This window comes from Engraulis encrasicolus, chromosome 9, assembly GCF_034702125.1.
Source record: "Engraulis encrasicolus isolate BLACKSEA-1 chromosome 9, IST_EnEncr_1.0, whole genome shotgun sequence".
In the NCBI taxonomy this organism is placed as follows: Eukaryota; Metazoa; Chordata; class Actinopteri; order Clupeiformes; family Engraulidae; genus Engraulis; species Engraulis encrasicolus.
The window spans coordinates 42,175,744-42,201,446 of record NC_085865.1 but is presented as its reverse complement, the minus strand read 5'-3'; the positions used below and the strand labels follow the sequence as shown (position 1 = coordinate 42,201,446).

The following is a 25,703-nucleotide window of genomic DNA, read 5'->3' as shown; positions in this document are numbered from 1 at the left end:
ACCATTGGGGTGCATTAGTCTATTTTATTTTCCAATACTAAGTGGGGTGTTGCCTGGCTTATGAGCTCAATGGGGCATTGGGAGACTTATGATGAGTTCAAGGGGGCCTTTGTTTAAAAAAGGTTCAGAACCACTGAAGTAGACTAAGAGCTTTAGGTCCGAATGTAGCATGGGTTGCACCAACTGCTGTTGTTGCGAACAACCATCACTCTGACTAAGAGAAGAAGAGATAGAATGTGGGAGATGGAGCCAGGGTGCACTCTTGGAATGAAGAGGAAGACTGAAGGACTGATGCGGAGGAAGAGCTGCTTGTAGGAGTAATACAGTGTGGAGACGTCAAAGAAAACCCCCTTTGATTGCATTCTGCTAAACCACGCAACCACAGTGTATGTGAACAACAGAATGCATAATCTGCATCATTAACATACAAGAAGCTACTGCTCTTGTAACAGGACACAGAAATTATTCTCAAATAGAGTGCACTTTCACTGCACTAAAAAAAAGTTTTAAAGTGCCTGGAGGGAATGAAAACAGCAGTGCAGCAGAGGCGTGGATGAGTTGTTTTGGTAAACACGAGGAGGAAGAGGGGAAAAGGGCAGCTACGCTTGGCTAGTCTCTGATAGGAAACAGGAGGGGGGGAGGGGGGTGTCAGTACAGTACAGTAGACGCACCGATTGCATTCATATCAGGCCTGCTCAGCCAAGCCAACACCCTCTTGTGATTTTACACACCAAATAACAAATGGAAACTAACATGAAGGGGCCGAGCACACCACAACACAGCATAGCAGAGATGAGCCGTCCATAAAGGACCAACTAAAAATATAATGACACCGCAGGACACGCTGCTTCTGCTGCTGCTGGCTATTGAAGAGTCTCCTCAACAAGACGACAAAATGGCAACTTAAGAATTTTAACACTGCCCAGGTATGATATGGGGTGCTTCGACTTACAGCTTTGTACTGAAAAATAAGAAGAGAGGGGAAAAAAATGAAAAGATGAAGAGAGAGAGAGAGAGAGAGAGAGAGAGAGAGAGAGAGAGAGAGAGAGAGAGAGAGAGAGAGAGAGAGAGAGAGAGACATTGCTGATGTGAGTTTCCTTGTTCAGCTGCTGGTGTCAGCGTTCAAAGGGAGCTGTGATCTTTTTCTATGAAAGTGCTTACTGTACTGGTTCCTTCAGAAACCTCTTCCTGCTGTGGAATGGGAGGCTGAAGAAGATGAAAGGGGAAGAAGAGACAGCGAGAGGAGAGAGTAATGAGCGAGCGAATATTCAAGAGGAGGAGGAGAAGGAGAGGATGAAGAAAGAGAGGATGGGAGAGGGGTGTGTGGGGGTGGCCCTTACAAAGGCAACAACAGAACAAAAGAAAGCAGTGTGTTTTGTTTGTATGAGCTAATGTGTACTTTTGCTTGCAAGACGCTACCATGTGACTTTATGTTACTATGCATGCCTTGATGTGTGTGTTACCGTGTATATGTGAAAAACAGATTTGTGTGTGTGTCTATGTGTGTGTGAGCTATAGGGGATATGGCAGGCAAGAGCACAAGAGCAAATGCATTTATTAGTAAGGATTGTAAGCGTGACTGCATGTGTGCATATGTGTAGTTGTGGCAGTATGACCCTGGAGTGAATATGCTTGCAATGCGGTGCATCCATATTTGCCTGCATACATGCAAGTATGACAGAGTAGCTGTTCACTCTGCGTGTGTGTGTGTGTGTGTGTGTGTGTGTGTGTGTGTGTGTGTGTGTGTGTGTGTGTGTGTGTGTGTGTGTGTGTGTGTGTGGGCTCTAAATTAACACCAGCCAACCAGCCAAATGCTGGTGAAATTTCTGTTTGGCTGGTAGAAAAGACCAACTTACTAGCCACTTTGACCCATCAGTGAGTGTGTGTTTGGCCAGTAAGATTAACATCTACCAGCCATTTGGCTGGTGATGAAAAAAGTTAATTTAGAGCACTGGGGTGTGTGTGTGTGTGTGTGTGTGTGTGTGTGTGTGTGTCAGGGTATATACACCTATCTTGAAGTCAAATTTACTACCATTTAATACCCTTTTCACTACCTTTAGATTGTTTTTACAACCATCACGACATTCCGATGCCAGTATTGACAAGACATCTTTCTTAATTTCTTAACATTAACTTGACATTACATTACACTTTCGACGACCGAAAGGGAGCAGTGCGATTCCAGAGTAGGCCATACTGTTCAACAATCTGCTTTCTACGGCATAGACCTATGGCACGACTCTGCTATGCACTAGGTCAGGTGGCTACTGTTGTGCGAATCACTGATGTATGAAAAAACTGTGATAAACGGTGAATAAACAAAGATTTTTTTTGTATCAAAATGGTGTAAGTAAAAAAAAAAAACCTTGTTTTTCCAAAAATAAAACCTATTGAGGCAATTTAAAACTTTTAATGCCATTAATTTTTGGCTTTTTAATTTATCACCTTTTAATACTTTTTACAACCCTGCATACACCCTGGTGTGTGTGTGTGTGTGTGTGTGCGCGCGCGCGTGCGTGTGTATGCGAGCGTGTGTGTATGCATGTGTGTGCTTACCCTGGTGATTTTCCTCTGTAGGGTTGGCTTGCCACACCTTGTGCTGAGCGCGACAAAAGTGTCCCAAGGCCCCGAACGCGGCCCTACGCACATCCCCATGTGGAAACTGCAGGATAGCACAGGGACGTTGGTTTAAAACACACAAGCACGTACACATATTAATAACAAGATACCAGTGCATTTCTCAAAACCGTAATAGCTACCCAAGTTGCTAACGGCCTAACTGCCTAACAACTACGGTTTCGAGTTGTGTACTGAGACTTTTCTAGTGCTCAAAAAGTTACTGGCGTGATGTACAAGATTTCAAACACGGGGGATGGCATCAGGACTATTTCATTTTTTTCATCACCAGCCACAGACACTACCAGTGATGTCATTATAGTGAAACAAATATTCAGTTTAGCAGTAGTGGTTCAACAGCAGTACTTCATCTGGTTTGAATACACACAATCTGACAACAAAACTAGCAATGCTACCAATTAAACCTAGCCTAGCAACGTACTCACAAAATGAAAAAGTTACACAACTATCATGGAGGATGGACTTACATCGCGCAGCTCGTAGATCTGCTGGAAGCTGGGCTCCAGGAAGGGCAGGAAGGCAATCCTAGACAGCAAGACAGGAGGAGGGAATAACACTCAGGATCTGGCAACATACATAGCTAACGTGCTGTAGTAAGCTATGGTACTCTGTACGAAACTGACCTCAGTCTGTATTTGAACAGCGAATAGGAATAAGTATGTGTGTGTGAGAGAGAGAGTTAGAGGCAGAGTTAGAATGAGTGAGTGAGTGAAAATTCTTACCCTGTGTTGAAAGCAATCTCTCCCAAGGCATCGCAGGCGTCCTCTTTCTCATCAATGTAAGCATTCTCCACACTGAACCTGGACAATAATAAGTAGCCATAGTTACTACAACATTCAACACCATATAGGAGAGAGAGAGCGAGGGAGAGAGAGAGAGCGAGAGAGAGCGAGAGAGAGAGAGATGGCACAGGTATGGATGGGGAGGTATTGTACCCGGCAACATTCTGGGCGGCTGTGTCATCGTCAGGGTCGTCCCCTAAGGCGGTGTCTCCTGCTCCATCCTCATCATCATCATCGTCATCCTCATCGTCCAGCAGCACAAACTGCTTCTCCTCATCCAGATGCTCCTGTAACACACACACACACACACGCACATGCACATGCACACACACACATGACAAAAAACACCAGAAAGGAGACAGACAATTGGATCTATTTTACTATCTTTTCTTTTTTTTAGTTTTGGAAAACATAACAGGTCAAAGCCTGGTTGAAAGTCCACAACAATTAGGCTCCAGCCTGCCTGATCGCTGTATACTGTATAGGTCATGTAAATTGGTAGCAACCAACAGCCAATGGAAGTTTAAGTATAAAAGTGCAGGCAGAATTTATATGCCATTACATTAGTTAGTAAACTGAAGCCTTCATATTTATCGAAATTGGTTACATCCCCTGGAGCATTATTACATTACATCACATTGCATTTGGCAGACGCTTTATAACCAAAGCGACTTACAAAGAGGACAAAATCATAGCCAGCATCACTAACAGATACAAAGTTCACAGGAAATATACAGAACAACCAGTGCACATGCAAAGAAGAGTAAGCTAAGGGTTTTTGTTTTGTTTTGGGGAGCAATTGGGGGATTGTTGCCTTGCTCAGGGGCAATGGTATGGTAGTCATGGTATGGGATTATTCAAATTTGCAAGACAGACTCCCTAACCATTTGACCACGCCTGCCCACAGAATGTTAATTTACCGTAGCGCATTTAGTGAACTGTACCATTAATTTGCCCCCTGGCTGGTGAAGATTCACAGTTTTTACAGGCAATTTCTACTCCTGACACACACACACACACACGGTCCTGTGCAGTAGGCCTGTGGTAAGTGGATCATGTGCAGTAGTGTGCTAATGAGTGGTGGAGCTAACTGAACCTCCTGGCCCAGTGACACTGACCGTCACTCCCTCGGTGGACTTGAGGGACATCAGTATGATGGTGGAGATGGTGGGCAGGTGGGGCACCAGGCAGTCAGGACTCACTGTGGACACTGCAGAGTACAAACTGAAACTGGAGAGAGGGAGAGAGAGAGAGAGAGAGAGAGAGAGAGAGAGAGAGAGAGAGAGAGAGAGAGAGAGAGAGAGAGAGAGAGAGAGAGAGAGAGAGAGAGAGATACAAAGGACACAAACATGTAAAAACTGTACAAACTGTAGCCCCGAAACAAAAGCAGCTCAGGGCGATGTAGAGGACTGAGGTTGAAATCATACCTACAGATAACAAACACACACACACAACTCCTCATCTGCACTAGCCTTTTATATTCTGCATTTCCCCACATGTTACATGCCGCTAATTATGTCCTTGCTTTTAAGTCTCCCTGGATAAGAGTCTGCTAAATGTAATGTAATACAATGTAATGTAATTGGGACAACTGTGGCCTAATAGGGGCAACCATAGCCTAATAGTTTGGAAGGTGGTCTTAAAGTGTAACTTGCAGGTTAAACACCACTAAATCTCATTTTAAGAGCCTCAATACATAAATTTAGATGTGATATATGTCAAAATACCGAATTATTGCATAAACAACATTTTCAGAAAACTTTGTCAAAAATAACGGCGGCTTCTTTTAAACAAACATTTAGAATCCGACGTAGATAGAGGGAGTCGCTGCGTTCCACAGACATACTAAAGACCGCAGAGAATAGGCCAGATTATAATATTGTAACACCTTTCCAGACCTATAGGCTAAATTTCAACAAGTTAAATGGCCTTAAACAGTGGCAGTATCCACCAGATACCGTCTGAACCATTTTATTATTTAAAATAATAATATTTTTTTGTAGGTTTCCTCCATGTCAATGCGCTGCAGTAGCGCCATGAGGGTGTGCCAGACCGTTATTAGGCTATGTGGCACTTCATTAGGTTTCAAAATAACATTGTTAACCTAATAGAATGTCTGATTGATATAAACTCTATTTGTGCATATAGCATATTTAATTTTATATTTTCGATGTGTTTCCCTCATTGTGGAGATTCTCGGTTGGATCCAGAGTCCTGAGTTGGGTAGGTTAGATGTAGCCAAAAGAATCCCCCTCCCCATCACAGAGCTATCGCGCACTACCACCACCACCGACTGTTTTTATTGCCCCAGTTTGCACAGTAAGATTGTCATTAGGGTACGTCACATTACTTTTTTGGAGTTTATTAACGCTGCTGTGCTGGCCTAGCCTAGAAACTTGACTGTGACTTTATGGCGCTTCGTTTTTGTCGAAAAAAAAACAAAACGATATGCTTCCGAAGCATAACCTGACGGTGGGTTTGAACTGCTGGAGAGAGTGAACCTCTTTCTCCAGGCCTACATAGCATATCCACATTTCCATCTTTTTTTCTGACGGTGTGTCTTTTGCGCATGGAGTGGACAGTGTTCCAAATTGGGTCGTAGCAAAGTTTTAACTAACCTATATGCAGTACCCTACACTCACGAGAGATGAGCAGGATTTGAAACAGGTTTGATTCTTGCGGCGATTGCTGATAGCCAGCTGGGCCAGTGGTGGATTGCGTGTCGTAACCATAGCCTACACAAAACCAGGCGAGACTCGCTCTGGCAGACAACATTGCTCTGCGAGAAAGATCATCCCTGTCTTCCTGGCGATTCATCCCCTTTGTCATCGTCCCTCTTTTCCTGTTAGTAATTTGGACCTGGCATGTTTATCCCCGTAATTTGTAAAACCGGCAATCAAACGTGCGCGCAGCACTTTACAAAGACGCAGGTATCCCCTCTATCAAAGGAACGCTTTCTCCGCGTGTGGTCTGCTGATTTTCGTATCCTCATGGATTGACAAGACATGTTGGGAGACTTCAATTCAATTCAATTTACTCCCGATTTTGTAGAGATATTATGCTATTGCTATTCATCAAAATGTCAGGACCACATCAACGTTAGTTTGGCAAATGTAGCCTAACGTTGGCATGCTGGTGCAAGGTCGACGGTGAAACAATGACGCATGCAAATAATAATCTACTTCCCCAGAGCCTACTGAAAATGCCCAGTATGTCCAACGTGTTTTACACATTCAAATAGGCCTACTCCCACTAAAGACATCTCCCAAACTCAACGCAATGCAAGCAGGTTTCCTTTTTGGGCGCGGTGGGCCAAGCGAAATCTAAGACTCTCAAATGACGTTGAAAAAGCTTACTAATGTTTAAATTACTGTTATCCATTTTAAAACGTCGTCCATATTGTAACTGTGCAATCGACTGTATTTTTAAGTTTTAGAGGTTATGAGTTGGGCACCAGGCAGCAATAAGACTGCCGTTGGTATAGGCCTAGCCTTCGTTACCTTTCCAAATATGAAAAAAAAACCCACTGACGAACACATAAGAAATAAAACAGATCAACACAACGAATATCTTTTCTTATTAGTCTTATTATTTAGTGCACTTTTGCAAACCCTTGTTTGCAGACTTGCGCGCTCGGTCTCAATTTGGAACAGCGCACATCAGTTTCTGGCTTCAGCGATTCAGAATTGGTGCACACACTTCATGATTCCTTCTGGCTTGCTCACTCGGCTCATGGTTGTTGCGATCCTGACAATCTCAAACCCATTTTAGAGGCTGCGTGGTGAGATGGGAAGTATAGCCTAGTGCACACGGGGTAACTCTGCGCTCTCACTCCTGAGGAGGCAGCTGGTAGGCTGTTACAATATACTTTTTATTTTAGTAATTTGGACCTGGCGTATTTATCACCGCCTACTTTTTTCGTTGGTATAACTATGGACAACACAAATAACTGTATTCCCTCATGACATTGTAAACGTGCTTCACAGAATGCCGCGATTTCAGCACCATGGACAGAGGGCGCAAGTCATTGTGGCGGGGGACATGAAGGTCTCGTTACTCCACGGGCATCGTTTTCGGGAAAGATATTAAAATAGTCGCTATTTCTAGTAACGGTCTACTATGAGACTGTTTTAGATAGGCATATAAAATGTCACTCTCTTGTGAAAGCATTGGAAAGATATAGGCTACTACAACCAAAACTGTTGGTAAGCCTACATCAACAAGCGAGAGCTGAACCAGAACCTTAGCTGGACTCCCTCTATCTACGTCATAGAGGCTCTGCCAGCGAGAAGCCCAACATTTCAGAAGTGGCTTTCAAATGATACATTTTCATGAAAATATTGCAGTTTGGCATTGTTACAGACTGTGAATTTCACATATATGTTTCAAAACACCTCTTCTGACAACATCCTGTATAGATTTAGTTATAAATTTAACCTAAACATTACCCTTTAAGATCAAACAGTTGCAGGTTGCAATCCCACCCTTACCTCTCCTTACACCTCCATCCATGGCTGAAGTACCATTGAGCAACGCACATAACCCCACACTGCTCCTGGGGCTGTAAACAATAGCCTGTAAATAACTACGTCGCCTTGGATAAAAATGTAATATCTGGTTCTTACGTGCAGCGGCGCACGTCAGGATCGTCCACAGCGTCGCTCAGGTTGAGCCCCAACTGCACACACTCTGCGGCCAGCGGGCTGAACACCTCCTTACCTACAGTGCGCGCCAGCACCGCCAGCGTGTCTGGAGAGGAGGGAAGCAACAACATCCATTTACCACAATAATAAAAAAAAGGGTGTACATCGAGACTGACCATTTCAGCTTTGATTATTCGTGTTTTACTTGTTCACAATATATACTACATATATGTTCCAATAGCAAAAGTACCGCTAATTTCAAAATAAATTGAGAACATTTACATTTTGTATTGTTTTTGCATTAAATGTTCAAAGGGTCTGCACTTCTAAGCTCTATGGCCTTTGCTCTGAGTAATAAGGTATCTAGGTCAGAGAAAAAAAAAAAACCTGGGGAGCTATCGTATGAATCCTCATTTCCGGCATCATTTTCAGCAGCGGGACAATTTGACCTTTTTTCTACCTGGCAGTGTTAATAACCCACTTTTAAAGACGTTGCGCGTGGGCTAAGAAGTGGACAGGCTCTCCAGAACCTATCACAGTAGTGGGCAAACTTCATGTCTGAAACTTGCCACTGAGGTAATTGTGGCATGGAATCTAGGCCACACATATTAAAAATAGGCTAGCACGGCTAAAGAATGACCGGAGATAAACCATGTTAAAAGCGTGTCTTTAACCCACATTAACTTTATAATAACTGCATAACAAAACCTGAAAACTACAATGAAAAAAAAAGAATTCGCAAAAGAATTTAACTCTAGACTTAGAATCATAATATGCTTGGCTGAGCTGTTTCGCCTATGGCGGCGTAGGTGGAATATAACTGTGTGGGCAGATGTGGGTGGAAATGAGAGGTGGAGGTAGTAGATTAATGTGCTGTACCCAGGGATTGGACCTGCACAGCTCTCATCTCATCACGGGTGTCAGTCAGGAATCCCTTCAGACTCTCGATGATCGGCGAGAAGTAAGGCACCAGCTGCTCTTTGGCGGCATTGGCTGAAACAGGTAGAGGTGGGTGGGGTTACATGTACCGCACAGCCAATCAGATGTCAGTCTGAAATCTACAGCGCAAGAGAATAGAGGAAGTGGTGACGCTTGCGGCATGTTGATTACCAATAGCTCCAATGGCACTGACAGCCAACTCCTTTATCCTAAGGCTCTCATTATTCAGCAGAGTGGACAGCATCGTCTCCATCAGAGTGGGGAGATAGAGACGAATTTCATCACCTGAGCGGAGGATGGAGAAACAGAGAGAGGAAAAGAGAGAGGGGGGGAGTGCAGATCAGATAAGAGGAGGAAGAGATGAATACACAAGAAAATGGGACAACAAATAAGATAAAAGAAAAGCAGAAACTATACAAAATGTAAGAGACATATTTTCAGATGATGTGGGGAACAGAAAGACAAAACAAAGAGGTGTGGTTGTGGTAAACACATACCTAAATTCTCCACAAAGTTCTCCAGGGCGTAGAAGGCCTTGGTGACGTGTCCAACTTTGGCTTGGTTCAGGCTGGCCATGTAGGCCATTAGAAGGGGCATGAGCTCAGCATGGTACTTACTCACTTCAGGCTGAACAGATAGAGCACATGGGATACAGATGTTTAGAGAAGGCTCACACCGTCTTAACTAACACTAATAACACCTTTGGCGAAGGCCCACAAGAAATTCAACACTGGCATCCGAGAAAATTCTAGAACCTACACATGACTTTGAAAGACCAACTGCTGCCCCAGTTTTTTCACTCCAGAGTTTAGAAATGCCGACTTGCCATTTTTTTGCAGGTGGAAATTATTTCCTGGTCTCTTTGGTTTTCCAAAACAATTTGAAGCGCAGACATCCACCAATACAAAATGTGATGTGTGTGTGTGTGTGTGTGTGTGTGTGTGTGTGTGTGTGTGTGTGTGTGTGTGTGTGTGTGTGTGTGTGTGTGTGTGTGTGTGTGTGTGTTTTACATAAAAGTGCAAGTACTAGCAAAGTCTGAAGGGAGATATACAGTAGAAGATATTTGCAAAAGCATTGATCGTGGTTCATCGTCATTTGTCACACTGTCACATAAAGCAGATGAGTTAAACTCATCAGCAGAACACATCGCACAGACCTGCCTACAGAGAAGCATGAAGATGATACTGATAGGAAAGAAATAGATTTAAAAAATAATAATTTAAATTTTAAGTAAATAAATGGAACTGGCCACTGTTTAGTACGTGCCACATGAGTTACCACTAATACACACCCCATGTACATTGTTTACATCAAGTACAACTATGTGTGCCTTCCTTACAGTGCCCAGCTACTGTCTGATGGAAAACAGTGTAATGACTACTGAAAGGGGGCTCAAAACACTATGCAACTTTAAGCATGTATTACTGACGAGGGGCAGAATAACACTGACCTGCAGGTGCTCGGAGAACTGTCCGAGGGCAAACAGACCTGCGCTGCGCACCACCTGGTTACTGTCAGACAGACTCTGGCACACCGTCTGCAACATGGAGGACAGCATCCTAGCAGACACACACAACACAGACACAAACACACAGACAGAAGGCTTATTAATGCATACCCTCACTCACCACACAGCTCTAAACAATCTCTGGATTAGCTAGATCAATAGAGAAGGCATTAGGTGAGGCGTGGTAATCAGCTTCATCTATTGTTTACTGTATACAGGGACGATTGTCTCCCAAGCACTAGCTAACAGCAGACATTTACATGAAAGCGACACTGGGCAGTGCTCTGCTCCAGTCACCCGACAGGTTGGATGTGGCAGGCATCACCCCTCATTTGAACTACAGAGAGATAGCCTTCTCACACCCAACACGACGCCAATTCAGAACGGTCTTTCAAGAAGTTACAAATTGATGAATGGACTACAAAAATGGCAGAATATAGTGCCATACAGAATATGAAATACAGAATATTAAAACAGAATTTAGTGCCATTTTTAGGGATGGGATATCGGTGTATCGGTTTCAGATATCAACATAATTCAGAGATCGGATCTGATCGGAATTTTCCCAAAGTATCGGAATTTTCCTGATACTGACATTGAACCAGGTGTAATGTTAATTTCACTTGCATATTAGTTTTCAGGATGAGATTGTTACTTTTTTACTTGTTACTTTTTACTTATTAATTGGTTTCCTGTTCTTCTGACTTCCTTTTCTGACCAAATAGTCTACTTGGGCCTACCTCAAGTTGAAACCCAGGCATATGTGGTTTTGGTATACAGGGTGTCTACAGGTTTGACCAAGTCAAAATTAAGACATTTTAAGACTTTTCAATACCATTTTCCAAATGAAATTAGGACCAACTCGCAAGATCATACACAGGTTCAAATGAAGCACAAAAACCAATTGGTTATTTACATTAATGTAGCCGTTTGAAAACACAAAACTATACACAATGAAACTGTACACTAAATAAAATTCAATAATGCGTTCTAAATTACACTACATGGCTACAACTCCCGATTTCCGTTGCGAAGCTCATCACATGTCTGACATAATTATTCCTCCCTAAATTAAGCTCCACAAATTTAAGACATTTGGGTTGAAAATTTAAGACAAAATAAGACTTTTCAAGGCCTTATTTGGCGAAAATGACATTTAAGACTTTTTAAGACCTTTTAAGGACCCGCGGCCACCCTGGTATAGGATCGGAGTAGTATCGGTAGATATCCAAATTTAGATATCGGGATCGGATCGGAAGTGAAAAAATGTGTATCGGTGCATCCCTAGCCATTTTAACAGGATATTCTTATAGTGCCTGATGAGAGATAGTTACTTGGTGCGGATGTGGTCGGCACAGCCCTCAGCCAGCACAGCCAGACACATCAGTCCTCCTTTGCGCTGATACGGGTCCTGACTGGTCAGGCAAGCCTGTGCCAGCGGCATCTAGAACCAAACAAATGGCAACACTCCTGAGAAGATAATACCCATGCTGCTGAGTGCAGTGTTAAAACAATGCCTCATCGATGTAAAAATAGATGCCAAGAAAGAAGAACACCAACCAGCTGGTGGAAGAGCTTCTCTGGGGGCATATGGAGAGCCATGGTGTCAATGACCTGAACCAGAAAACGACAAAATGTAATCAAATGTCAGCCATTTCGGTGGTCTGCAGCCAGGAAATATTACCACTTTCTTTATTCACAAAACTGAACATTTTAAAATGCAGATATGTGATACACTCTCTTGAGTACAAGAATGTCTGACCTGGGCCGCCAGGTGTTTGGGGTTCTCATTATCCTGGTCATCGTCTTCGCTCTCCTCGTCTTCTGGGTCCTCCTCACCTGGTGGTGGCGCTGCAGCCAGCACAGGGAAGACCGTCTGCAGGATGGGGTTGAGCAGCTTCTGCTTTATTACTGCCTGCAAGGAAGACAAGGTGATTGAAGGTGTATGACATATACAATTTATTGGCCACAGCAAAAATATATTCATCAACAGTATGACATAATACAGTGAATCTCCTTTACCTTGCTCTTCAGTCTGATGAGAACGGAGATGCAGGAGAGGGCCCTGACCCGTACAGAATCACTGAGGGAAGCATCTGCACCGATCTTACAGGGACAAAAACATATTCAAGTACATTCACACAAGTCTGTGAGGCTATGTTTGATGGGATCCACTGTGGAACTACACAAGATGAGAGTGCTTCAACCATAAACTACAACAACTGACATACCTAGTGTAGCTACCAGGGATGGAAATAAGCACCTGTCCACCTGCCAATTGGGAGGGAAAGTGGAAAACAGCGATCCTAGCGGTTACGTTCCAAACACCAGGGCGACCCTATTGAAACTCCCATAGACGAGTTTCTAAAAAAAACCCACAAAGATATGACTAGGAACTATAACACCAGACACATTTTTCAGCGTACACAATAGGATGAACTACTACCTGTGAAAATCCTAAGTCATTTTTTGCCCTTTTAAGAAAAATAGAAATTGTGCCAATCTGGTCGGAAACGGACTAGAGCTCCCAGCATGCTCTGCTTCGCGCCTCGTTGACAACACAGAGAAACAAATGAACGCGAATGAACACAAGTTCTTCACATATCTTCACATTCTTGTAATCCTGCGAGTTCCACGTTGTCTTCTTATTACACATATATACACACGCGATTATTTTGGTTTGGTTTTAACTTCTCTAGTAGATATGATGGCTCTGTGGTGACGAGTAACCACCTCTCTGGCTCATGTTTGGCTATGCTAATTTGGCTATGCTAATTACATGGAGTAAACACGTCACACATACCAGTCAGTGTAGTTCTGTATTAGCTTTTTAAAGAATATTAAAATCAGTTCAAATCAGTGAAAAACCGAACATTTTACCACCCGATTCGATAAAACGGGTCAACATGCATATTATATGACTGCCACTACTTCTACTTCTTTGTCAGGGCCGAGATGTAATTTTTCAAAGAAAAAACCCATTCATTTGTTGCAGGGGCTTGGAACGTTGCCAGCAGGGGGCGATGAGATTACTTTCCCTCCCAATGACGGTGAATTTGGCCTTTTGCAGGTAAAATGTGTCAACCCACCAGTCACCTTGACGGGTGAAAATTTTCTACAGGCACCCGGGTTAATGCTGAATTATACGCAGCATCCAACATCAAAGGTTTAAGCAAATTGGTAATGAAGAGTTATTGGCATCACAATAACTGAATGAAAACTCAATGACTTCTGAAACAAAAGTACTGATCTGAAAAGTATCTTACTTGGCATTACAATGTTTGGAACAGTTGAATATGAACTGGTAAAAAATGGTGACTGGTAAAAATTTTGAGTGACTGGTAGATTTTAGAATCTACCTGCCACAGTGACTGGTGGGATTTTTTTTTAAGTTCCACCCCTGGTAGCTACCATAAACTGAATAAAATATGGTAAATAATACGAGATAAGATTAAATATTGTTTCTGTATAGCTTTTGGTGTGGTTACCAAAGGTTGGTTTATTTTTGGTGTCTACCTCAAGACAGAAGCGTACAATCTCGGCCAGGTGAGGAACGATGATGGACACCTCGCTCTCCATGAGCTCATCCAGTACCTCCATGGCCTCACTGGCCTGGTTCTGTGGCACACAGATCAATGCAAATATGATGCACAAGTCATCCCATCATTCAATAAGCAATGACATACTGCAGACACGGCCAGACTTCTCCTCACCTCGTCAGATTTGATTAGGGCCTTCAGGGCAGTGAGCAGTCTTGGGACAAGGGAACGCATGATATTCTAAAACAAACAAACAAACAAAAAGTTAATTACAAATGCACACAAAGAAAGAGGTAAGCCAATAACACATTCCTTACAACAGGTTTGTGATCAGATTGTAGTTTGAAGCCTATCGAATGGCTCTTCTTCAACCACACCCGCATAATTCATTTGAAAGGCATACAGCGTCATTTCGTGGTCAACAGACCTTTTTTGATCTCATTAATCAGTAAGGGTAAGCAGGGCTTTTTCTGAACGGGGAAATAGGGGTGCTCCACCCTCATACCTCCGCGGGTGCGCCCTCATACTTCTTTTTTTTTTAAATGTATAAATTATTTTTTTGAGCGCCCCTAGTAAATTTCTCTGTCACGGGGGCCCGCAACCTGCCATGATGCTACCTCATGCCAAAAATTTCTATAAAAAGCCTGGTAAGGATTAGAGTTAGACATAAACATAACATAAAGGGGACCCGTTCTTCCTATGACATCTGCTCTTAATTCAAGATGCACGTCTCTGGCCAACATATTGCTTAACAAAAAAAGTTGACCGTTGTGTTTGCAGTTTTACCTCCTCTCTTCCCATTTATGAAAATCACACTAACACTGAAGATGCAGCAGCAAAATGGCAGTGGCATGCATAAACAAAGCAACTCTAGATTGACACCAAGTGAAAAGTGACTGCATCGGACTGAGTGTCCTCACCATCTCGTCGGAGCCCGTGTAGGGGGTGATGGCAGTGAGGGTGAGGATACAGTAGTAGATAGCGGTGGGGTTGCTCAGATCCTGGAGCACAGTGCCAAACAGCTGCAGCAGCTGCTTGTAGTGCTGCTTGAAGGGCTCCGGGTTCGACTCCACCACTTTGCTCAACAGCAGAAGACCCACCTGGCCAGAAGATAGACAAAAACATGTCAAAATGCATATCAATACAACTTATTCAAAGCTCCAACTGTAGGGTAAGGCTGTACTTTTATTAATTAAATTATGTCAACAGTGAAATAAATACTGTACATGTGTTTAAAAATACAGTGGTTTTCCTAACTCTGACTTCAAAATCAATTAACTGCTTTAATAAATAACTCGGCCATTTCAAAACAGATGGACAATGTTTTAAAACATATGCTTGCTGACTGTATATTGAGCCCACCTGTCTGTCCTGCGGGTTGTTGCTGTGCGTAGACTGGTTGAGTAAAGTCAGCAGAGCTGGCCAGCGGTCAGGTGTCTCATGCTTGACCATCACAGCACTGAGCTGCGAGAGAGAGTGACGCACTGTGTGCCTGCACAATAATTGAAAAAATGAATTGAAACGTGCATGTGATTGAGGGGAAAAAATAATTCCCTAAAATAAAATAAATCATATCATATATCAACTGATGCATGCATTTGACAACAACGTTGAAGATTAAACTTACTCTGTCTCTTGTTGGAAGGCTTGAAGGACCACAGCTTTTAAACTGAAAAATAAAATAAAAGTTGGCATTTTTATCTCAAGTTTTTTTTTGTCCTTTTATCTGTGACTGTTTTCATGGATGTCAAAGGAAGCTCTTGTACACTCACCTCTCCCGGTGGTCTGGACTTATTTTCTTCCAGTGCTTCTTCACCCTCATTCTCAACATGACCGCTGCAGATTGACGGATCTAGAAGAAAAGACATACACCATTATATTTAGGGATTTAAAATGACAGCCAAAGTATACCAGTACAACAACAAGGTAGACATACCTGCGGGTTCTGAGAACCTGTCATGACTGCACATAGTGCAGGGATAATGGCTGGATCTTTAAACGCCTTCTTCAACTCCGCCGTGGCCTAATGCAACATAAACAGAAACTATTAGTATTTGTGGCTGATGAACTGCAAACTTGCATGATGATACAATCAATCCTAAATCCATATCCAGGGCACAGCCAGAGGGAACTGATGGACAGGACACCACCACCCTGAGTCGTGACGTAACCAAGTTACTTAGCCACCGTTAGCAGGCTAACCGGCATTTTCACCAACATGTGAGAACAATCTGTCACTGAACTGTATTACCGATCACACTACGAAGTCTTTATCTTTCGCATAAAATAACAGATTCCGCTACTGAAAATGCAAACGTGGAGTCACATTACCTGCTGAATAATGGCATTGTCAGGCTGTGTTAGCTGCGAAAGGATGTGTTCCAGTTGCTCTGTCATTTTGGTGATGTTGACAGAGGACAGCTTCCAATCTTAGTTCTAGCTTTTATTCAAAATTGGCCAGCTCCGAGCTGGCAAGACAACGATGGCAACTTATGTGACAGTTGTCAGGGGGCTCCGGTGAAGCCAACGTGGACAGGACGGGTGTTGTCACCCGCCGCTCGTAAAATTCAAGCCAGCGACGTGTGACAGTGAAGACTTCAATATATCCGTACCAAAAAATAATTATTCAGAGAGTGCCCGAATCTGGCCGTTGAAATTTGAGTGTCGCTCTCTGTCTGGATCATTGACAGTAAATAGAATGGACGCCAAATCAACGCTATTTGCCATTCAACGCTTTGAAGCCAGATTTGGGAACATTCCAATTTACATTCCACCTTAGCAACGCCAAACGCAGGTGCTGATTGGACAGCAACAAGACTTCTAACGGTCAATCAAACCATGTTCTGATGCTCATTGGTCAATTTAACTTTTAATATCTCTCTAAAACAAAACATCACCACAAAAAAATCACCACCCTGGTAAGTTGGAGAGCAAGGGGACCTACTAGTTGAGCGAAAAATTATCCCCCTGGAGTGGCATTTAAGGGAGATACAGGGTTTTATGTCTCTCATAGGAATGAATGGGATTTGGCCATTTTTTGGTCTTTTTGGGTCCAACCTTGGCTCCAACTTGGCTTCAACAATGAAATAGAATTTTGGCCTCCATTCTATTTACTCTCAATGGTCTGGATTCTATCAGGGAGTTCCACGCGGGACAGAACCGCTGCGCTGCCGCTGAGGAATCCTCGTGCGCGCCGCTTAAAGGGACCGCACTCTACAATAGCAAAGAGAACAGTTCGCAAAGCTCATAGCGCCAGCCAAAGGAACGGAGGGCTTATAAAAACACTAGTTCTAGGCATGGGGAAAACGGTTTTATTAAAATGAGACTGGATCAGCAATGAAGCATTACATTTAATGCAACAAAACACACTTATTGTGCCTGTGTCATGAAAAAATGTCCAACATCTTCCATGCCCCCCTCTCCAGTGTAGGGAAATGTGCTTGAGATGATTGGATATGGATTTTGATATGATATGGATTTCTGTATGAAATTATGTATTTCTCCACGTAACCTTTCGATGAACTAAACCGGTTTTGGTCCCATTGATTGGCCCAATGAGGTAGGACAAAGGGCAGATCATTGGGCGTTAATGGGTCATTTATGTATGAATAGCTCTTGTAAAAGCTGCTCCACACTAGGTAAAACAAATTACGCAGAGCACCAGGGGTACATTTGTCACAGCATGTTATAAAGTAAATTCAAGGTACGTTTATTCGGTTCAACAGCAGAATAACCCTTATAATAAAACTGCAGTATAGGTATATATGGGGCAAATGCATTTTTTTGCAGTAGCCGACCAAAATGTGTCAAACATATTGCATTATTCAGTAAAGTGCTGTATTAGATGCAGTCTGCATCTATTACAGTAACTAGAGCCTACTATGATGCGGGTTTGGTACTAAATGCGGCATTTTTTTTTCTTCAAAATTGGTTGCAAAAAGGCAGGCTAATTGATTCGACTTTGGCTGTCAGTTAAAATATTTGGATTGTGGTGCATTTTTCTTTAGTTGCAAATGTCGTTATATTCATATGATAGATTAGTCTGGGAAGTACGCTAGGTTAGGTATTGCCTGCAAAACATTGGACACTCAGGAAAAGACAAGTTTCCAGGCTGAGTAGACTCCTCTGCCCCACCTGCCGCCCGTTCTCACCTCTTCTACCCCCCGCCGCAAGATCTAGCGTCTGCTAATCGTCCTGTAGGCTAATCGTTGGCACATATTTTGGCCTCAGTCTGAATCATTCTCATTCTAATAACGCTAAGGCGGTAGTCTACAAACAAGCCATTTAGATGATAATACCGACCAGATCTGGATCATTCAGGGGCCCCAGTGAAGGGTGGTCTGCCATGCCCCAGGATGTGGATGTAAACATGTAGTAGTTTTCCATCTGGTATGTTTGAAGAGTGCCACACACAGCCCACATCTGGAGACACACTGATGCCATGAACAGATAATTCAAATTAATCACGTTTTCAAGTAGCATCACTGTGATCTGAATTTGACACAACACAGCACTTTCCAAGTCTAATGTTTTACAGGCCTGGCTAATTACACATATGTAACAGATGATTTTTTTTAAATTGGAAGTCTGATGCATGACGCCATCCCAGAGTAGCCCTATTGTTGAACAGATCTTTGAGAGACATTCTTGTGAGTTGTATGTTGCTTTACTATTATCAAGGTCTGGTATTGGTTTGTCACCGCAGGCCAGTGCAACTCAAGAGACCATTCATATCCAGTTATGATAAGCCAGGACCACTGACAGCTTTGACAGAGCCTGGGACAAAGAAATCTGAAAGGTCCCCCACTTAATACCATGTAATGGTAACCCAATTCTGGCCCGAATATTGACAATACTTCAGTAAAATACTTTGCATTTCATCATGTGTATGTTGACCACTTGCTTAATACATTAACATTCGATACATTGGATACAATCTACATCTGTTTAAAATAGGCATTTAATCTGGGGGCCTGCTGCATTTCCAAGTTAAACTACAGGGTTTGCAAAAAGTAAGGGACATTTTTCTTTCGATGAAATATACCAGAAAGTCACAGATACTTTGGCTGTGCTTGAAGATGAGGTGGAGGGTGCAGATTTGTACAAGCTATTTTTAGGTTCATTCTGACAGCCAAGTATTTTTTAGGTCAAGAGAGCATTAATACACTGCATTTTACTTTGAGATACAGTTGTACACCATGTGCCATTTCAAAATGCAACCAATTCTGTGATAATATCATAAAATGGGAATTATTAATTTAATGAGAATGAGTATTACTTGAAGTTAAATTGATAACTGTTAAATTGATGCATCTGTCTTCCATTTTAGGTTTGAACCATAGACCTGGGATAAGAAGCTGGACTCAGGGCCCCACAGTCTTTGTTTGAACCCTGTGAACCCTGTGAACCCTGTGGTACATCAGGGTTGGGGGGGTGTGGGGGTGGGGTGAACCTATGTCTCGAGGGCCATTTACGGCCCTTGAGGTGAGGCCATTTTATCTGGCCCAACACAATTTTAATGTTATGCAGTTTCATATGAAATATGACATATTTTGTAAAGGAATCTTAGAAATTACATTTGCAGTACAATTAAGTTATATTCAGGGGTCATAGAGAAGGTGGGGGCTGTTAAAGGTGGCTGCCTTCAATATACCAGTAGGCCTAAAGTGCAGGGGGAAATCCTGGTTTGTACGGCCCTCTGAGGACTTTTACTGCCCTTGGAAGAATCTGAAGTTTCCCCTCAAATGAAAAGGGTTCCCCACCCCTGTACATCATCCAAAACAGGGGTTCCCAAACTTTACTATTGCAAAGTCCCCCATATGCCGGTATATTCCAGCCAAGGACCCCTTGGGTTGTGCCGTTATTTCATGTGCATCCCCGTTCACAACCATAGTGTTTAGTCTGTAATAGTAGTAGATAATAGAAGTAATGTTCATAGATGCAATCGCCTGTTATAATACAGATCTTACCTAATGGGAATATTGTTACGTTTATCTTTGGTTTATGTTGTATGTTCATTAGTTATTTAATTCATTGAAAGATTTATTTTGTTTTGCCATGCTTTTCCTGCCAACCTGCCAAGGCCCCCCTAGCACCCACACACGCCTCCCCAGGGACCCCCGATCCCCACTGACACAGGGGCGTGGTTGCACTACCTGGAGATGATGAGTTTAATTGGCCCAATGACCAGGAACACCTCCATCTAAGGACACACCCCACGACGGTGCACGACGATAAATGGCCTTGAACTTCTTCATGCAGGTGTTTGCTTGTGTCCAGAGCTCGGAGCGGCCTAGACAGAGGGCTTGGGATCCAAACTATGCCTGCTGTGCTCAGCTTTTATTCGTAACTCGGTGAGACTACAAGTGTGCAGTGCACAGCTTCATTGCAAATTTTATTTAGGGGAGACGTTTGTTGGGCGAATTGTTTGAATCATGGCGGACTGGAAGGTACCAGTGAGTTACAACTTCAACCCGTCGTACCACGCGTATGCATATGGATTGCTTTATCCGACTGGCTCTGAACAGACCCACCCCAACATGAACTGGCCCGAGACGACCTACACTCACCCGGCGGTCAACGGAGGATACTACCAGACGCAGGCGCCGCAGCAATCACCTCCTGGAAGTCCGGAACCCATCACGGCGAACTCGACGACGCATTACCAAGGGCCTGTGCTGTATTTCTCGGACACGCATACGCAAAATGGCAGACTCTTTCTCTCCCAAAATCGCAATATTGCATCTTATGAGGAGGACCAAACGAAGGAAAGTGTACGACCAAGCAGTGACACACCGAGTGACTCCGAGGCACATACACCAGGTAATGTCGACACTGCTAGCTAGTTAGCCAAAGTTAGGCAACGCTGGTCTACTGATGGCGGGCAAAATTGTGTTTTAACGTCACGATACATATGCACTTACAGGACAATACTTAAATTAATAGCAGATTATTCATGCATACTACACTCGAGGCATTTTCACATACCTTACTTGGGTCTTGTACCAAAGTTGCGATCTGCTCTACAAAAGAGCAATAATCGCCCACAGCATTCGCCATCTTTATTATCACTTCTATTGGAGATCTCTGGCGCCACTGTGTGGTTGGTTGGAATAATTACAGCTGTTAGTGAAGATTCTGATCGGTGTTCGATACTGTCTTGTAGATTCTTGGAGCTCGGGAAGCAGTCGAGAAGGATGTGTGCCTCCTGAAAACCCAACAACGTGGGTCAAGAAGGAAAGCGACGATGAGACGGAAAGCGGCAGCCCGGACTGCACGGATGTCGTGTCCAGCTCCTTCTCTGTGGGGGAGGATGACCCGAGTCTGAAGGTCCTGCGGCCAGGACAAACTGAAGTCATCTCGCAGTCGCCAGCGACGCAGACACCGCAGAGCCGAAAGGCCAAAGTGAGGACTGCTTTTTCCGAGGGTCAGATGAACGCCCTGACCCACAGGTTCAGCATGCAGAAATACCTCACCCCTGCAGAGATGAAAACCCTGGCTGGCTTCACTGGGTTGACCTACAAACAGGTAAACAGTCATGACTTTGCTGGTGAATACTATGGAATAGCCTATTGTGTTTGTGATGCATGTGTGTTTATTTTTTTTCCCTTCATCATTTCAAGGTGAAGACGTGGTTCCAAAACAGACGAATGAAGTTGAAGAGGCACCAGAAGGAGAATGGCTGGGTCAACGAGCGATACGCCAACAACGGATACCCTGGCGTGGCCCCAACCCCCCTCCCTCAGGTAATGCAGAAACTGAACCTGATTTTTTTTTTCAGTCCCCCAGTGTGTGTGCAGCCTGCCTTGCTCCTGGCAGGAGGGGCAAGCATGCGGGGGAAATGAAATGCGTCCACAACAGGAGGCATTTCCACAGTCATGGCATTTGTCTTAAAGGCAGGACGTTACACACCGACATCGTATAAGTTTAAAATGTAGACATGTTGAAATTAAGAAATATCAAATGTCTTCGGGTGTGTAATCTGTGCATGAAAAGTATCCACTGAACTGTAGAATGTGGCCTAACCCTCTTCTCTCATCAGTTTCAGGCAGATGCTCAAACGATGCACCAGGATCTGTATTCGAACCAGCAGCTAAGAGAGACGGTCTTCAAGAAGAGCCCCCCACTGCAGCAGCAGCAGCAGCAACAACAACAACAACAACAACAACAACAACAGCAGCATACAGCATTCTACCCCAACTACATGCGAGCGCACTCTCCTACTCAGGCCTCGACCCCCAGGCCCCAGAGCCAGTGGCGTCTCCCGCCGCCTGTGACCCACCATTACGAGTACCCCAGCCCTGCGAACTTCATGCCCCCCGCCGGCAACACCAGCATCGACTCTGATGATGGCACCGGGGTGGATGCTGCTGAGGGCAGCCCAACGCACATGGCAATGGTGCACAGTGCCACCCAGTGGTCGTCTTAAGCCATTGCCTCTAAATGTACATAGACTCCAAAGACGTTGTTTATGGGTGACTGTGTACAGTTTCTTTTAGCCCGGTCTCGTGGCCATGGGTCTTGCCTGTGTATATAGTTTGATGCAGTCAGGAAATGCGTTGCATGCATGTATTTTTTTTAAATTGCATCTGGCTGTTGATGTTTGTTTCCTGTACTGCCATAGCTGAACACTATGTGTGCTTTCCAATATGCGACCTTGCGTCTTCCGCTTGGGCTCGTGGCCTCACGTTTTGCTGATGCGCCTCTGTGGAAAAACAATTGAGCTTTTGCGCGATATTGAAATATAATGGTGTTAGTGCTGTCATTATGACTTACTTCCTGGTACGAGGCCACAAGCACAAGTGGAGGACGCAAGGTCGCATATTGGAATGCACCCTATGAACGATGAGCTTTTTTTACTCTATTTTTTTATATCTTTTTTACCACTGAGTATTTATCTGGACCACCAATGTCATGCTGTTTGTCAGTGGTTTTGATGAGATGTATTTAAATGTGACTCTTTGCAAGGCACTACTCTAATGTACATTCTGCATAGTAGGAGGTTTCTGCACTGGATTGGCTAAATGAAGGGAATGTGGATTTGTACTGACATTTACATTGTTACATTATTGGCTAAAGTCTGTATTGACCAGCCTACCTGAATCATGTTCAAAGACCACTCCTCTGTCTTGTGTTCTAGTGTGGTCTGAATAAAATCGCCTTGCATTTTCTTAAATTGCATCTTTTACATGTTTCACACTTGGTACCTTAATCATTAATCACTAGATTTATGGCGGTTAGCTTTTAACGGTGCACTGAGTATTTTTAGTAGTTTATTCCCAGAATTAATGCTGCCCATTCACAAATGTTACCTTTTTCATGAATACTTACCACCACCATCTAATTCTAAGTAGACTTGGAAAATTGCATTTTTGATGCATGAAAAGGGGGATCTTCTCCATGGTCTGCCACTCTGAAATTCCCAGAAATTGTCATTTTTTGCTGCAAAAAATACTGTATTTTGGTCATACTCGTAAATAGTTTCTTTGTAAATATTAATGAAAAGATCAAATCTGGCAACAGGCAGCTCAGTTTCAATAAGCAGCATAGTTGCAATACCTACTCTGGCCACAATCTTATGCAGTGCACCTTTAAACCAAGTTACCCTTGTAATGGTAACTACACGGTATCAAAGAAAATGGAATCTTGTACAAGAACCACAACTAGCTGGTGTGGCCAGGAGTGGCACTGCAGCTATGTTATCACAGCCAAGTAAATAATGAATGGATGCCAATGGGGCTGTACGCTTCTCATAGAATTATCTGCCCGTGTGAATTTTTCCCTGGAAACAATGGAGTCGCGTTCGATAGATATGAGTAAGTGAAAGCATTTGCCGACACGTTTGCATCTTGTCAAGTGTTACATTCGTGAAAATGACCCTTATTTCAACTATAGCAATGACATAACACGTGACAATCGACTTTACGGCACTACGCCATTTGTTTTGTAGTTTTAAGTCTGACTTCAGATGTCGATGTGTTTAAAGTTATGTTAGGATTGTTGCGGACACCTGTTATTTATTGCATTTAAGGTGGTGGAAAAGCGGCATGTGTACATGGGGTAAAGGAAATGACTGCGCTCATCCTTAAGAATTTGGGCACCTTCAATTAACATGTTGGACGGCGGTGGGGGGTTTTGAGGTGTGTGACCGTAGATGTCTCTGCTAGGATCAGTCAGAGTACGTCTCTCGTCAGCTCTGGTCGTGAATAGTCGCAAAGATTCCTCAGCCAGCAGGTATTAGCCGAATGCTAGCGTGTTGCAGGACAAAACTAACACGTCTTTGGGAGAACAAAGCCATGTCAGGAACCTTTAACTTCACTTCTAATACAACGTTCATGATAAGGTACAGAATGTGCACACATCTTTACAAACCAGAGAACAGAACCGTCACAAATCCCTGCTGAGCCATTTAGCCCAATAGGCTCCCATTCATCTTTTACTTGGCTGCGTTCGCCAACGGGGCTATAATGGGAGCCAATGAGAGACGCCTATCTCATAGCTTAGACAATTTCTGACGGTATGTAACTTGACATTAAACTGGCATGTATGTCGGTGTGTGGAAAACCTGTGTCTGTACAGCAGGGGTGGGAAACATTTTTCATTTAAGGGGCCACTTCAAATTTGAACTCCTCCAAGGGCCATACTATGAACACAAACCAGGATTTCCCTCTGCACTTCAGACCTACAGTATATTGAAGGCAGCCGCCTTTACAACAAACCCCACCTTCATTAAGTCCCCGGAAAATATTACTTAATTGTATTGCGAATGTAATTTATTACATTTTATTACAAAACATGTAATTTCATGTGAAACTGCACAACAATAAAATATCAGTGATGGGATAAGACTGCCTCAAGGGCCGTAAACAGCCCTTGAGACATACAGTACTGCAGGTTCCCCACCCCTGCAGTACAGTGACATTTAGAAACTGTCCTGCACTTACCATCACGTTACAGGGGAATGGGGAAGACCAAGCTAACAGCATAGATGCAGCTTTGAGGTAGATACCCATTAACAAAACATCAAAGGAAATTCCAATACATTCGTAATAAAAAGATGTTTTTATTGAAAACATTTTATATTTACAACTTAACTGAAATCACAGTTGATGGTGACTATAGTACATGATATTGCTCCCTTCGCCTTTTTGAGGAAAACTCATCCTGACGTGTGCAGGTGCTTTAGCATGTCCATATCAGAAACTCTCACCCAGCCAATACCATCCATCCGCTCACATGTGGATATTGCACTTTCATACTGTCATACACCGTTTTGCACATAGGCTGAGCGCCAATGGTCTCCACAACACTAACCACCCTAGACACCAGGGGGGGTATTCCAAGAACCCTGGGGTGCATTACTCGAAACCGTAGTTGCTAACTATGTTAGCTACTTTGATATTACCGCATCTTGTAGGTTAACTGAGCCAGGTTTATCACTTAACCAGTTTCATGGAATACCCCCCACCTTCCCTGTATACCCACAGTCCTCAAGGAGACACAAGACAGAAAAACACAAATAATGGGAGTCAATGGCGAGAGCTTTTTCTGGCCTCCCATTGGTTAGTCTTTTTTTATCAGTCTTGTGTCCCATGCAGGCGGACTGACTTGGGCTCTCCACACTCCGAATATCCTGCTGTCCCTTTTCAAACTGGTT

At 43.4% G+C, this 25,703-nt stretch overlaps 2 protein-coding genes across 3 annotated transcripts in view; one reads left to right on the top strand and one right to left on the bottom strand.

The window, feature by feature from the left end:
• ipo4 (importin 4) overlaps positions 1–21,123 on the bottom strand; it is a 29,839-nt gene extending 8,716 nt beyond the window's left edge. Inside the window, exons 1-22 of one of the 2 annotated variants that reach the window (XM_063207181.1) lie at positions 21,035–21,123; positions 15,984–16,070; positions 15,820–15,899; positions 15,675–15,716; positions 15,410–15,539; positions 14,968–15,147; positions 14,222–14,287; positions 14,025–14,126; positions 12,531–12,614; positions 12,271–12,423; positions 12,069–12,122; positions 11,843–11,952; positions 10,452–10,560; positions 9,499–9,628; positions 9,173–9,286; positions 8,942–9,055; positions 8,045–8,168; positions 4,538–4,649; positions 3,573–3,706; positions 3,360–3,437; positions 3,105–3,162; positions 2,557–2,662 (exon numbers count right to left, since the gene is read on the bottom strand). In XM_063207181.1, the coding sequence (XP_063063251.1) occupies positions 2,557–2,662; positions 3,105–3,162; positions 3,360–3,437; positions 3,573–3,706; positions 4,538–4,649; positions 8,045–8,168; positions 8,942–9,055; positions 9,173–9,286; positions 9,499–9,628; positions 10,452–10,560; positions 11,843–11,952; positions 12,069–12,122; positions 12,271–12,423; positions 12,531–12,614; positions 14,025–14,126; positions 14,222–14,287; positions 14,968–15,147; positions 15,410–15,539; positions 15,675–15,716; positions 15,820–15,899; positions 15,984–16,070; positions 21,035–21,106 (2,239 nt within the window). In that variant the 5' untranslated portion in view covers positions 21,107–21,123. Of the gene's footprint in view, positions 1–2,556; positions 2,663–3,104; positions 3,163–3,359; positions 3,438–3,572; positions 3,707–4,537; positions 4,650–8,044; positions 8,169–8,941; positions 9,056–9,172; positions 9,287–9,498; positions 9,629–10,451; positions 10,561–11,842; positions 11,953–12,068; positions 12,123–12,270; positions 12,424–12,530; positions 12,615–14,024; positions 14,127–14,221; positions 14,288–14,967; positions 15,148–15,409; positions 15,540–15,674; positions 15,717–15,819; positions 15,900–15,983; positions 16,071–16,378; positions 16,706–21,034 lie in introns of those variants that run through there. The other variant, XM_063207182.1, reaches the window with a different exon arrangement.
• Positions 20,304–23,216, top strand: nanog (nanog homeobox). The gene is made up of 4 exons (XM_063207183.1): positions 20,304–20,869; positions 21,213–21,574; positions 21,670–21,792; positions 22,089–23,216. Exons 1-4 carry the CDS (start codon positions 20,482–20,484, stop codon positions 22,473–22,475), a joined length of 1,260 nt encoding a protein of 419 aa, XP_063063253.1. The 5' UTR covers positions 20,304–20,481; the 3' UTR covers positions 22,476–23,216.
• The last annotated feature ends 2,487 nt before the right edge of the window (positions 23,217–25,703 follow it).